This window comes from Amblyraja radiata, chromosome 4 (assembly GCF_010909765.2).
Source record: "Amblyraja radiata isolate CabotCenter1 chromosome 4, sAmbRad1.1.pri, whole genome shotgun sequence".
Classification (NCBI taxonomy): Eukaryota; Metazoa; Chordata; class Chondrichthyes; order Rajiformes; family Rajidae; genus Amblyraja; species Amblyraja radiata.
Window position 1 is genome coordinate 67,655,539 of NC_045959.1, and position 13,953 is coordinate 67,669,491.

At 38.2% G+C, this 13,953-nt stretch overlaps 1 protein-coding gene across 4 annotated transcripts in view; it reads left to right on the top strand.

Moving 5' to 3' along the window:
• Window positions 1-13,953, top strand: part of mapre2 (microtubule associated protein RP/EB family member 2) — a 71,238-nt gene that overhangs the window by 24,194 nt on the left and 33,091 nt on the right. For all 4 annotated transcript variants that reach the window (XM_033019693.1, XM_033019690.1, XM_033019694.1 and 1 more), the window contains exon 2: window positions 4,590-4,717. In XM_033019693.1, the coding sequence (XP_032875584.1) occupies window positions 4,597-4,717 (121 nt within the window). In that variant the 5' untranslated portion in view covers window positions 4,590-4,596. The remainder of the gene's footprint in view (window positions 1-4,589; window positions 4,718-13,953) is intronic.

Consider the following 13,953-nt stretch of genomic DNA (forward strand, 5'->3'; position numbering starts at 1 on the left):
GGGAGGAGGCAGCCACTACAGTAGTACAGACCTGGGTTGACTGTGGGTCGTTTCGGGTCAGGTTTGGCGCCAAACGCGGGCTTTGGTGTGCAGACGACATCCTGGAAAAAAATGTCCGGTTTTCGGAGCTTTTCGGTTTCCGGAACTCCGGATAAAAGGTTGTGCACCTGTAATAGATAGATAGATAGATGATCAAGAATCTGACTTTCCATGCTCTATGTATAGATTTTGACTTAAAGCCACATCAGGTGCTACTTTTTGACACTCTATCAAGGACCATTGACCAGTAGCTCAGAACAAACTGTGTAATTTTTGAATTTATTGCATTGTTGGGGTTGAACAGTTATTTAAATAAATATGCAATTATTCATAAGCTCATTCACTTTCTCCTAACCTTAATAGAACAGAGTACCAAACATAAATGATGTCATTTTTATTGTAAACTACGAGTAATTTTCTTTTAAAAGCTAAACGTCCCATTCTCATTTGGTTAACCTTTCTGGAGATATAAAACAAATTGTAGTTACCTTGACTATGCTGACCTTGACTAGACAAGTTTAAGTATATCTCCTCGCGTCTGACTTCCACATGAGGTGCAGAATAATATATTGCATAACAAAAATGTCTAAATCTCTTGCCACTTTGGCAATTGATGCTAAAACGTTGAAATTATTAAACTTGTCTAACTGGAAAGGGTTCCTCAAGTACTGGAATGAATTTCATGTGGATACATGCATTTTGTATTAAATTAAATTGATTTTGTCCAGCTGAAGTAATAGCCTGCCATTATGATTCTTAGTTGAAATGATTTGTGTGCACGGTCCGTTTCTACCAGAGTAGAAATTTATGACTGATCAGAATAATTAGCATGGCTTTAAGGGAAGATCATTAAATATCTGATTAATCTGAATGAATATTTTTTGAAGACTGGACTGCATATAGATTTAGGTAATGTGGTTGTTGTCCACATGAACTTCAGTAAATCCTCTGAGGTCCCAAACAGGATCTGGTCGAGGAGGTAAGAGCCCTTGGGGTTCAAGGCAATTTGGCAAAATATCTGAAATTGGTTTACTAATTGAAGGTGGAGGGTGATGGCAAAAGTAGTTTTTGGTTGGAGGCCTATGAACAGTGGTGTACATAAGAATTTGTGCTGTGAACCTTGCTGTCTGCTCACAAATAAAGGAGATGTGATTAGTAATTTCACACATGACACTAAACTTAGTGGTGGTGTTGATTGTGAGGAGAGTGGTCTTTGATTACAATGATATTTGGGTAATGTAGGCAAAAAAATGGCAGATTGGTTTTAATCAGGAATAATGTAATGATGCATTTTGGACTGATATAGACAACGAATGGTAGGAACCTAGTATGCACAGTGGAGAGCATGCTGACCGGTTGCATCATGGCTTGGTTAGGCAACTTGAGCGCCCAGGAGCGGAAAAGACCACAAAAAGTAGTAAACACTGCCCAGTCCATCATCGGCTCTGACCTCCCTACCATCGAGGGGATCTATCGCAGTCGCTGCCTCAAAAAGGCTGGCAGCATCATCAAAGACCCACACCATCCTGGCCACACATAGAAACATAGACATAGAAACATAGAAAATAGGTGCAGGAGTAGGCCATTCGGCCCTTCGAGCCTGCACCGCCATTCGATATGATCATGGCTGATCATCCAACTCAGTATCCCATCCCTGCCTTCTCTCCATACTCTTTAGCCACAAGGGCCACATCTAATTCCCACACACTCATCTCCCTGCTACCTTCAGGTCGAAGGTACAGGAGCCTGAAGACTGCATCGTCCAGGTTCAGAAACAGCTACTTCCCCACAGCCATCAGGCTATTAAACTCAACTCAAACAAAACTCTGAACATTAATAGCCCATTATCTGTTTATTTGCACTTTATTTGTTTTTTTTTAATTCATGTATGTGTATATTTATACAATGGTATATGGACACACTGATCTGTTCTGTATTCATGCCTTCTATATTCTGTTGTGCTGAAGCAAAGCAAGAATTTCATTGTCCTATCTGGGACACATGACAATAAACTCTTGAATCTTGTACAGAGCAATCTTAGAGTTTAAAAAACATTTGTTGGGCAAGAGTACTGTGTACAGTTCCAGTTGTCACGTGCTCTAGAAAGAATGTAACTATGGTGCAGAGCAGATTCAGACTGAGTATTTTGTCTATGATGAGAACTTGATTTGAGGAAGACAGAGGGGAACCTGACGGAGGTATACAAATAGATATGAGATATGAATGGGGCAGAAAGTGAGAAGACTTTCACTTTAAAGGAGGGTCCATAAGAAAAGACTGGGTAAGATATAGGGAATATTAAGAATTATTATTATTATTTCACCCAGGAGGATATTTGGGACTTGATGTATGTGCCTTGTGGAAGGATTGTTTACTTGTCTCCTCTTGCCTCCTTTAAAACTGGAAATTGATAGATTTGGGATGGTTTTCAAATGTTTCAGGTTTGTAATCTTGCCTCCAACCAATGCTTTATCATTCTGGAGAGATGGTTACAATGATGAGCACTGAATTTAAGGCAGTTGATGGATATGGGTTCAATGAAATGATGCAAGTAAAAGGAAATGGAGCTTATGTAAAAGAGAAGATTGAATAATGAAGAATGCCAAAGGACTACTGAATGGAATTCTTATATTTCTTATTTTCTCCTGCATTAGCAAGGATCAGAATTAGCTCTTGGCAAAGGGGTTAAGTAATAATTCGACCAAAAATTAAACTCTGCTGAATAAAACTCTTTATTAATCAAACAATAAAAATGCATCAGTTATTTGAAATCTAAAATAAAATAAATTCAGTAAGTAGGCTCATCTAAAATTGATAACATGGGCAATTACTGTGCTTAATTTGAAGCATGAGTCGCTGTTCTTCAATCTCTTTGAATTAATTTGGAACAGTGAAGGATGGAAAGCCAAAGTTACACAGTGAAGCTGTGTATTGGCATTGTGAAGGGGGAAAAAAGCATTGATATTAGAATTGCATGTTTTTAGGAAGAATGCTGATAATTGGCCACTTCAGTATTTGAGATTGGGTAATAGACAATAGACAACAGGTGGAGGAGTAGGCCATTTGGCCCTTCGAGCCAGCACCGCCATTCAATGTGATCATGGCTGATCATCCTCAATCAGCACCCCATTCCTGCCTTCTCCCTATACCCCTGACTCCGCTATCTTTAAGAGCCCTACCTAGCTCTCTTGAAAGTATTGAGAGAACCTGCCTCCACCGCCCTCCGAGGCAGAGAATTCCACAGACTCACAACTCTCTGTGTTAAAAAGTGTTTCCTCCTCTCCGTTCTAAATGGCTTACCCCTTATTCTTAAACTGTGGCCCCTGGTTCTAGACTCCCCAACTTCGGGAACATGTTTCCTGCCTCCAGCATGTCTTTATAATCTTATCTTTCAATAAGATCTCCTCTCATCCTTCTAAATTCCAGAGTATACACAGCTATGACAGTCCCGGCATCCTGGGAATTAACCTTGTAAACCTACGCTGCACTCCCTCAATAGCAAGAATGTCCTTCCTCAAATTAGGGCACCAGAACTGCACACAATACTCCAGGTGTGGTCTCACTAGGGCCCTATACAACTGCAGAAGTACCTCTTTGCTCCTATACTCAACTCCTCTTGTTATGAAGGCCAACGTGCCATTTGCTTTCTTCACTGCCTGCTGTACCTGCATGCTTACTTTCATTGACTAATGAACAAGGACCCACAGATCCCGTTATACTTCCCCTTTTCCCAACTTGACACCATTTAGATAATAATCTGCCTTCCTGTTTTTGCTACCAAAGTGGATAACCTCACATTTATCCACATTAAACTGCATCTGCCATGCATCTGCCCACTCACCCAACCTGTCCAAATCATCCTGCTTTCTCATAGCATCCTCCTCACAGTTTACACTTCACACTGCCACCTAGCTTTGTGTCATCTGCAAAATTGCTAATGTTACTTTGAATCCCTTCATCTAAATCATTGATGTATATTGTAAATAGCTGCAGTCCCAGCACCGAGCCTTGCGGTACCCCACTAGTCACTGTTTGCCATTCTGAAAGGGACCTGTTCATCCCTACTCCTTGTTTCCTGTCAGCTAATCAATTTTCTATCCATGTCAGCACTCTACCCCCAATACCATGTGCCCTAATTTTGCCCATTAATCTCCTATGTGGGACCTTATCAAATGCTTTCTGAAAGTTGTGTCTGCATTCATTGATTAAAAAAGAATAAATTGGTAGTAATGTTTATGAGTGTTGCTTTGGTTTAGTAAATTTTGCTTGTCCTTGAGAATGTAACAAACACCAATTAATTTTTATTGTTTAATTTGGTACATTTATTTTTTATTAAGGCTTGAGGCAATGGTGCTCATCAGTCCTGATCATTGAGCACCAAAGCCACCTCATCAATGATGTTGCGGTAAAATGTTGGTGTAGTAGTAATGTTGCACTGTCTCGTCATCCAATTCACTGATAATGCATCTAGGAGATTAAGATAAAATAAATATTTTTGAGTGCTGATAACTGAAACTGTTTAAAACACTGTTTCATTTCTTTTATTGCAGTTGGGGAATGGCTGTCAATGTGTATTCAACGTCGGTAACCAGTGAGAATATGAGCCGGCATGATATCATGGCTTGGATTAACGATACTGTGTGTTTAAACTACTCAAAGATTGAGCAGCTTTGCTCAGGTAAGAATGCTCAGTTTAAAAACATATATTTTATGCTTCAAATGATTTGTTGACAGGAAACGCAACTTGCAAAAATAGTATCATTCATTTTGTAGATTTCATTCTTTATGTATAATTTGCTAATGAATTTGGAAACTACTGAAATAGTGTTCATTGAGTAGCTCCATTTCTACAGTAGAAGATTATACTCTTGTATGTTGCTTTTAAGCTTAATGTTCTTGTTTCAGAATATATTTTGATATATATTGGTATATGCAACAAAGATGCACTAAATTTAGAGCTTGTGTCCAAACAAATTCGACTGATTTTAGTTTGACACAGACTGTGTTGAGTGAAATCTGTGTTGTCTGTTTGTAATTCCTTCAGAGACCAAATAGTCTGTACCAGCTTGTAGTAGTCCTCGGAAGATATCCACACTAGAGCTGCTCATGGCAGTTAACATTCACTGAAGCTTAGAAATGTACTATTTTGGAAATAAAAATAATTCCTGACCTTCAACAGAGCCATCAGCATGGTGTTGTCTATTGTTTAAGATTTACAAGTACAAAATATAAATTGCAAAGCATTAAACTTAATGGATTTGTCACCTTTTTCAAGACATTTAATACAAAATGAATATGTTTTAATCAAATTTGTTGTCTCAAATTCAATTATTTTGAAAATAAAGTTGTTACTATTTAGTGATTTATGTTATGAGTTACATTAATGACTCATTAAAATTAAAATTGTTGAAATAGAATGGATTGTATTCCTGAAGCACCCTTTGGAATTTCGATCGAGGTCCACTGAGCATAAGAGATAGAAACGGTTGGCTATGTGCCATAATGTCACATTGTTTGTAATCTTTTTGCGTGTCATGTACTGCTTCAAAGACATATGCAAAATGTTTAGGCCTTGCATGCTTATGCTAGCCTGGAAGGTTTAGCCATGTCTTGATATTTTAAAGGCCCTGCCTCACCTTGTCTAACTATCAGTAAATGTCAGATGCAATCTTGACATTTTTGGTAACTGCTTTAAAAAAAAATTTAAACCAACTGTGGTCCCACAGTTGGCCAGTGGTCCCACAGATCTTTTCTGTGTCCATTGTGATTATCTTGCCCATATAAGTTAATAATTATTGATTGTGTGGGTAACAATTCCTATATTGTTGGAAGTAGACTTTGAGGCATGTCATGGCTGGATTTGTATTTGGCCTGTTTCTTTTTGACACATCATACTTGGACCGTGGGTTTTTGTAGATGTTGAAATTGAACTGGTACAATTTGGTTGAAATGTAGCTAGTTATAAAGTCATTGTCATACGGTGCAGAAACTGGCCATATGACAGCCTACCTTTTCCTGCCGAATTATTTGCATGCATTAGGTATATATCCTTTTGGGTCTTGTTATTTAAGCATTGGTCTAAATACCTTTTAAATATAGTTATTGTGTCAGATTACACATCCTCTTCTGGAGGTATACTCCATATATAATTAAAGGGCCTGTCCCACGAGCATGCGACCTGCATGCGGCAAGTGCAACCAAACCGGAAGCGGGGGCCGCGCGGAGGTCGAGTGATCCCCGTACAGGGCCGGTCCCACCAGCATGCGCATTCATGCGGCGAGCGCGACCAAACCCGAAGCGGGGGCCGCGCGGAGGTCGAGTGAGTGACGTGAAGTTCGAGCGAAGACCCCGCGCGTGACGTGCGGCGTCAAGACACTGCATACGCCCGTCGAGGCGGTACGTACGGCGTCGAGGCGGCTGCGGGCTGGCAGGCCGTTGCCGCGCGGAATTTTTGAACACGGTCAGTTTTTCGGAGCCCCGCGCGATGTCGGGACCAGCTCCGCACAACTTCATACGGCTCCGGCGATCGAAGTGGGACCAGCCCCGTGAGGCCGTACGGCTCAAGCGACCACGTTAGGTCGCGCTTGCCGCATGGAGTCGCATGCACGTGGGACAGGCACTTAACTCTTTGGAAAATCAAAACTTAACCCTCGGGTCCCCTTTAAAATTCTTCTCAACTTTAACCTATGACCTCTTGATTTTTGACACCCCAACCATGCAATATAGATTTTGACTGTATACCTTATCAGATTCTCAATCTTTTTTTCTTTCACCAGGTAACCCCTTGACATTTTGCTCCAGGCCAAACTAATTTCTCTCCCAAGTCTTTCAGAGCAGGCAGTATATTGATGAATCTCCGATGCAATTGCATCCTTCCTATATTGAGGTGACTAGACATTACTCCTAGTGTCTGAATATGGGTCTCGACCCGAAACGTCACCCATTTCTTCTCTCCAGAGATGCTGCCTGTCCTGCTGAGTTACTCCAGCTTTTTGTGTCTTACTCCTTGTGAGGCCAGACTGGCATTTTGCAAAGTTGCATCATAATTTCTATGGTTCATATGTAATTCCGGTCCTAATCTTACCCCCCTAGTCTGGTTCAGTCAATCACTGAATACGAAGCACTGGTGATCAACTCTCTTTATTATGTAACACCAGTACAATACCTAGTTCAATACTGCGGGTCCGATCCTTGTCTCTACTCATTCAAGCCCTTCAGCCTCGTGCAAATAGAACAACTCCAGAAGATCAGCACACTCCCATGTGCTATCCCAGAAGATCGGCACACCCCAATGTGGTCTCTCCGTAGTCATCTCCGTAGTCATGTGATGGAAGCTTACGATTTTTGTGGCATTTTGGTTCCACGAGGTTCTTAAAGGACATCCATACACAATTTCAGCTGGGTTCAGTCTCAATTTTCCTGCTGGCGTGACACGCATCTGAAACAAGCTATAGGGAGTAATTTGATCCAACCAATTCCTGTCTCTGCCTTCAATTTAGCTAATTTAGTTTTCTGGGTCTGGTTTTCCCTTTCTCCAAGTCCAGCAGCCTGTGGTCGATAAGCACAGTGTAGTTGCTGTTGGATGCCCAGCTGTTCACAGAATTCTTTATTAATTTGCCCAATAAAATGAGGACCATTGTCAGAACTAAGCCGAATTGGGATACCGAATCCAGGGATAAGCACCTTGACAACAGTAGTCGCTTTGTTATCAAGTGTTGGATAGGCCTCGATCCATCTGCTGAATACATCGCCAATCACATGTGCATATCTATATCCTTGGCATTTCTCTTGCTCGATATAATCCATCTGAAGAGTTTCAAAAGGACCCATGGGCAAAGGTGTTCTTCCATCTTCACAACCTACTCCTTTCCCAGGATTATATTTCTGACAAATAATACAACAGCTACTCACTTTCTGGACCAAAGTTTGTAATCTTGGATGCCACCAAGTAGCCGAAAGAGCATCACCAATTGCTCTCGCACCACAGTGAATCGCAAAATGCATACACTCCACAACCAAAACTGCAAGGAGATCTGTCATACAAGTCTGCCCTGCCGGAGTAACCCACAATCCCGACATGCAATCTATTGTACATCCAAGCCGTTTCCATAATCTTACATCCCCTTCAGAAGCGTCTTCTTGCAACTGAATAATTTCCTGGATGAATGGCATTGGCTTTTCCGAGGGAGACTTGTTACCTGAACTTTTTATCTGCCTCATTATTCTTGGCACCACCACCTTGTGTTCCTGGGATACTTTCTTTGCTGCTTGATCAGCACAACGATTACCTATGTCTATCAGGGTCTGTCCCTTTGTGTGAGCGCTACACTTCATTACCGAAATTTCCCTAGGTAGCATCAGAACCTTTAATAAATCAGTCACCAATTGCTTATGAGATATTTGAGTTCCTGCCGAGGGTAGGAATCCTCTATTCCTCCACAGCTGTCCAAAGTCATGTACTACTCCGAATGCATATCTAGAATCTGTATATATGTTTACCCTTAAATCTTTCCCAACAATGTTAGCTTTGCTCTGATCAAAGCGAACAGCTCAGCCTGTTGTGCTGAATAGGGTGATTCAAAAGCAGCTGCCTGTACACGGTTCCCATCCTGGCCTACAATAGCGTACTCAGAAAGTTTCTCTCCCTGGGGCCCAATGGATGCACTCGCGTCTACTTATAGTGTCATGTCAGGGTCTTTTATAGGTGCGTCTTTTAGATCCTCCCTTACAGATGTTTCTTCTTGTATTTTGAACAAACAGTTATGTCCTGGTTCTGACTGTTCCTCTGGAGGTGAAAAGATGAAAGATGCCGGATTAATAGTAGTACAGTGCCTAAATTGGAGTTTTGGATTATTCAATAGATAAATTTCATATTTGTTTTGACGAGCCATTGTCAGATGCTGAGTTTGTAGTATTCCCAACAAGCCTGCCACCGAATGGGAGCTGTACCCTACTATTTCCTGCTGTAAGGTCAGGTTTGCAGCAGATTGTAGACTATTATAGATTTCTGTTAGGATCTGGGTGCATAGTGGGTGTCCTCTTGCTACTGGGCCGAGCTTTGATGAATAATAAGCCACTGGTCTGTGCTTATCCCCATGTTTTTGAGTGAGGACTGCAGCTGAACATTCAGAAAGGATGGTACAGTAAAGTTGGAAGAGTCTATCGTAGAGTGGCCTTCCTAATGCTGCGGCCTGCATTAAAGATCTCTTCAAATTCTCGAAAGCTTTCGGAGCTTCTTCAGACAACTGAAATTCGCCCTCTAGGCTAGTATAATGAGTCAATTCCTTGGTGCTCGTGCATTATTAGGGATCCAGGGTCGGCAGTAGTTCACCGTACCAAGCCACTGTCTCATTTGCTTTGCCTCTTTTGGGACAGGAAATTCGCAAATTGGTTCAAATATACTGGGATCCAGGGTCGGCAGTAGTTCACCATACCAAGCCAAAATTATTTTTTTATTTTTTATTTTTTTTAATTTGTTTAGTTTATTAGAAGTTAATACAGTACAAAACAACTATGTCATACCGTAATCCATTCTATGTACAACCTCTAGTTTTATGTTATGAGAAGGAAGTAAGCAAGACAAGAAAAAGAAAACAATAGAAAGGGGAAAAAGTGGAAAAATAGATGGTAGAGTGTAGAAAAACATGAAGTGTGTATATAAAAAAAAAAAATTTTTTTTAAAGAAAAAAGAAAAAGTGGAAAGTAGAAATAGAAGAGAAGGCCCCTTAAGAGAATTTTTCAAATCTGTATTCGGAGATGTAGATCTATCCACGTCATGAACTGAAATCAGCAATCCTTATGGTACTGCTGCATCACATGATTCCAAAAAGTCGATGAAAGGAGACCAACTCCTTAAGAATTGGTCATATTTATCTATTAGTCGGAGTCTCATTTCTTCAAGGCGTGCTATGTCCATCATATTCCTAATCCACATTTTAACAGTTGGTATGGTTGTATTTTTTCCAAAATTTAAGTATCAATTTCTTTCCAATTATTAACCCATAATTAAAAAAAACATTTTGGTCTTTATTTAAATTGGTATCTTCTCCTATTATTCCGAATATAATCTATTCCATTTTGGGTTCTATTCTTGACTTGAAGAGCTTTGTAAATATATCAAATATATCACTCCAAAATTTATTCAACTTTGTACATCCTACAAATGAATGTATTATATTAGCGTTTTGAAACAAACATTTATCGCATCTGGGAGAGACGTTTGAATAAAATTTATTCAACCTCGTTTTTGAATAATACAGTCTATGTAATAATTTGAATTGAATTAAATTATGTCTTGCATTAATAGAACAGTTATGTGTATTCATCAAATATTTTTCCCATCTATCCTTCGAGATCTTTATCATTAGCTCATGTTCCCAATCTTCCCTTAGTGCTTCTGTTGAGGGTGATTCTCTATTTAATATATTATTATAAAAGTATGATATTAATTTTTGTGAATCAGCCATAATATTCATTGCTTCTTCTAAAGGGTCTAAAAATATAGTTTAAAATCTATGAGTATATTTCTTCATAAAGTCACATACCTGTATATATTTAAAATATTGATTATCTTTCAATTTTAATTTTAATTGTTGAAATTATAACAGTTTGCCCAATTCATACATATCCCCTACTTTCCTAATCCCCAGTCTATCCCATTGTTGATATGTGTTGTCGATGAGAGAAGGTTTGAATGTGGGGTTGTTCAATAGTGGGGTTAGTACTGATAAATTATTTAATTTCAAGGATACTTTTATTTGTTTCCAAATTCTTATTATATTGTGAATAATTGGGTTCTTCTTATATATTATACTATTCAATTTTATCGGTGAGAGCAGGATCGTTCCTATATCGTGCGGATAGCACTCCTCTTTCTCCATTCTTATCCAATCCAACTGCTGAGTGGAACTATCCAGCCAGTACATTATGTTCTTAATATGCACTGCCCAGTAGTAATACATAAAGTTAGGTAATGATAACCCCCCAACTTCTTTAGATTTGCACAAATGCTTTCGTTGAATTCTGTGTTCTGTAATCCCATATAAAATTAGTGATAGTGGAATCTAGTTTTTTGAAAAAATATTTTGGAATATATATTGGGATCGCTTGAAACAAATATATTAATTGTGGTAAGAAAGTCATTTTTATAGCGTTAATTCTACCTATCAATGAGTGCGGAAGCGTTTTCCAAAATTTAATCATATCATTCAGTTTATTTAATAATGGTATAAAATTGGCACTAAATAATGATTTGTGTCTTCTCGTAATTTGAATACCCAGATACTTGAATTTTTCTGTTGCAATTTTGAAGGGGAATTTTAGTAAGTGTCTCGAATCCTGTGGTTTTAAAGACATAATTTCACTTTTATTCCAATTTATTCTATATCCTGAAAAAGAGCCGAATTCCTCAATTAGTGTTAAGGTAGGTATACTCGTTTGTGTATTAGTAATATATAAAAGGATATCATCAGCATATAGTGAAATTTTATTCTTTGAGTCCTTAGTGTTATATCCGTGAATATTCGGGTGATTTCTAATCTTTTCGGCCAACGGTTCTATCATAAGGGCAAATAGCAATGGTGATAAGGCACACCCTTGCCTATTACCCCTTGATAAGTAAAAATTTGGAGATAGCGTATTGTTAGTTAGTACTCTTGCCGTAGGTCTATCGTAAAGTAGTTTAACCCATCTAATAAAATTCTCTCCCATATTGAATTTTTGGAGTACCTTGTATAAATACTGCCATTCTACTTGATCAAATGCCTTCTCTGCATCCAGCGTGACAACTGAAATATCTTCATTGTCCTCATTATGAGAGTACATTATATTGAAAAGCCTTCTCAAATTATTAAATGATTGTCTTTTGGGTATAAATCCCGTTTGATCCGTATTTATTAAATTGTTAATATAATTATTTTGCCTTCTAGCTAGAATCTTTGCTAAAATTTTCTGATCCGTATTTAGAAGTGAAATAGCTCTATAAGAACCCGGTTCATCTAAATCTTTATCTTTTTTTGGTATAAGTGTTATTGTTGCTTCTGCTAGGGTTTCTGGTAGTTTATTTTCAGTATAAGCCTGCGTGTATAAATTGAATAATCTTGGTACAATTGACTCCTGAAATCTTTTATAAAATTCATTACTAAAACCGTCTGGTCATTTTTCAGTGAGTTTATTATTTGTTTTATTTCTTCATTAGTAATCCGTGCTCCTAATTGCTCTTGTTCTAAACTATCCAATTTTGGGAGTTTGCAATTATCTAAAAAATTTGTAATTTTACTTACATCTGTATTTATTTTAGATGTATATAAATTGTGATAAAATTGGGCAAACCTCTTATTAATATCCTTGGGCAGTGTTAAAAACTCACCCTTATCCGATTTAATTTTAGTAATAGTTTTTTCCTTTTCTCGTTGCTTCAGTTGCCTCGCAAGTAGTTTATGTGGCTTATCCCCAAATTCGAAGTGTGCTTGTTTTGTAATTTGGAATAATCTTATTACTCTAGCCGATAGTATTCTATTGACTTTATATTTCAATAAAGTTATCTTATTATGTTTATTTATGGTTGGGTCAGTTGCATTGTCCAGTTCTAGTAATTTTATTTTCTGTTATATCCGCTGAAGTTCTCTTTTATTTTCCTTATTTTGAAAACTTTGGTAAGAAATTATGACACCGCGAATATATGCCTTGAAGGTTTCCCATAATAGCGGTGCAGAAATACCCGGCGTGTCATTTATTTCGAAAAAAAGTTTTATTTGTTCTTTTATATACTCATAACCCTGCGGGTTATTTAATATGTGTACATTGAATCTCCAAAAAGGTTTTATACTCGGCATTCCCTCAATTTTAAGTATAAAAGTCAATGGTGAATGATCAGAAATAATACTATTATGATATGATGGTTTATTCGTATACGGGATTAATTTTGTGTCCAATAAAAAATAGTCAATTCGCGAATAAGTTTTGTGAACTGATGAATAAAATGAGTATTCCCTACCACTTGGATTTGCTATTCTCCAAACATCAGCTATGTTATTATTTTTTATATAAGTATTTAAAAATTCACAGGTCTTAGTTTTAACAAGACGCTTCCCTAGCTTTATTGATTTATCTAAGTATGGATCTATAACAGTTAAAATCTCCCCCCATTATTATATTTTGATAATTATGCTCTGCGATTAAATCTATTATTTTCCTAAAAAATTGTGGGTTATCAAAATTAGGCGCGTAAATATTTATCATAATTAATGGTGTATTGTAAATTTCTCCCGTGACTATAACATATCTTCCCTCATTATCAGATATAGATTTCTTTAATTTAAAAGGTATACCCTTCCGCATTATAATGGCCGTGCCTCTTGCTTTAGAGGTGAATGAGGAGTAATAGGTTTGACCTATCCAATTTGCCCGTAATCTGATCTGAGTTTGTTGTTCCGGTGGCTGCTATGAAGCAGTGAAGGCAGCTGCACTGAGCTCTCCTCCAGACAAATCGTGTTTAAAGTCGACTCCCATGCCAAGATCGAATTAAAAAATCTTATCAGGTTTGCTGAACGTCGAGGGTACTGACTCCATCAAACGGTACCGGTGGATTTGGGATTTAAAACGATCTTATCGTAAAAACTGGATGAGAAAGAGAAGAGGTCAGAGAGGACCCAAGACGTCTACAATCAGTTTCCAGCTCCAAAAAGCTCTGGATGAGCTTGAAACCACCCCGGAACTCACTTTTGAAAGTTTGGAAGAGGAGCTGGAACCTCAACAACCTACAAGCGATATGGCTGCGAGAAGTGATACAAAGGAGAAAGAAATGAAAAGCTGGGAAGAAACGGTAAGAGCTAATATTCTTAAAGACATTACTAAAGATCTTCAGAAGCAATTTGCCAAAATGAATTCTACAATTCAGAACAACGTCTCCACTAT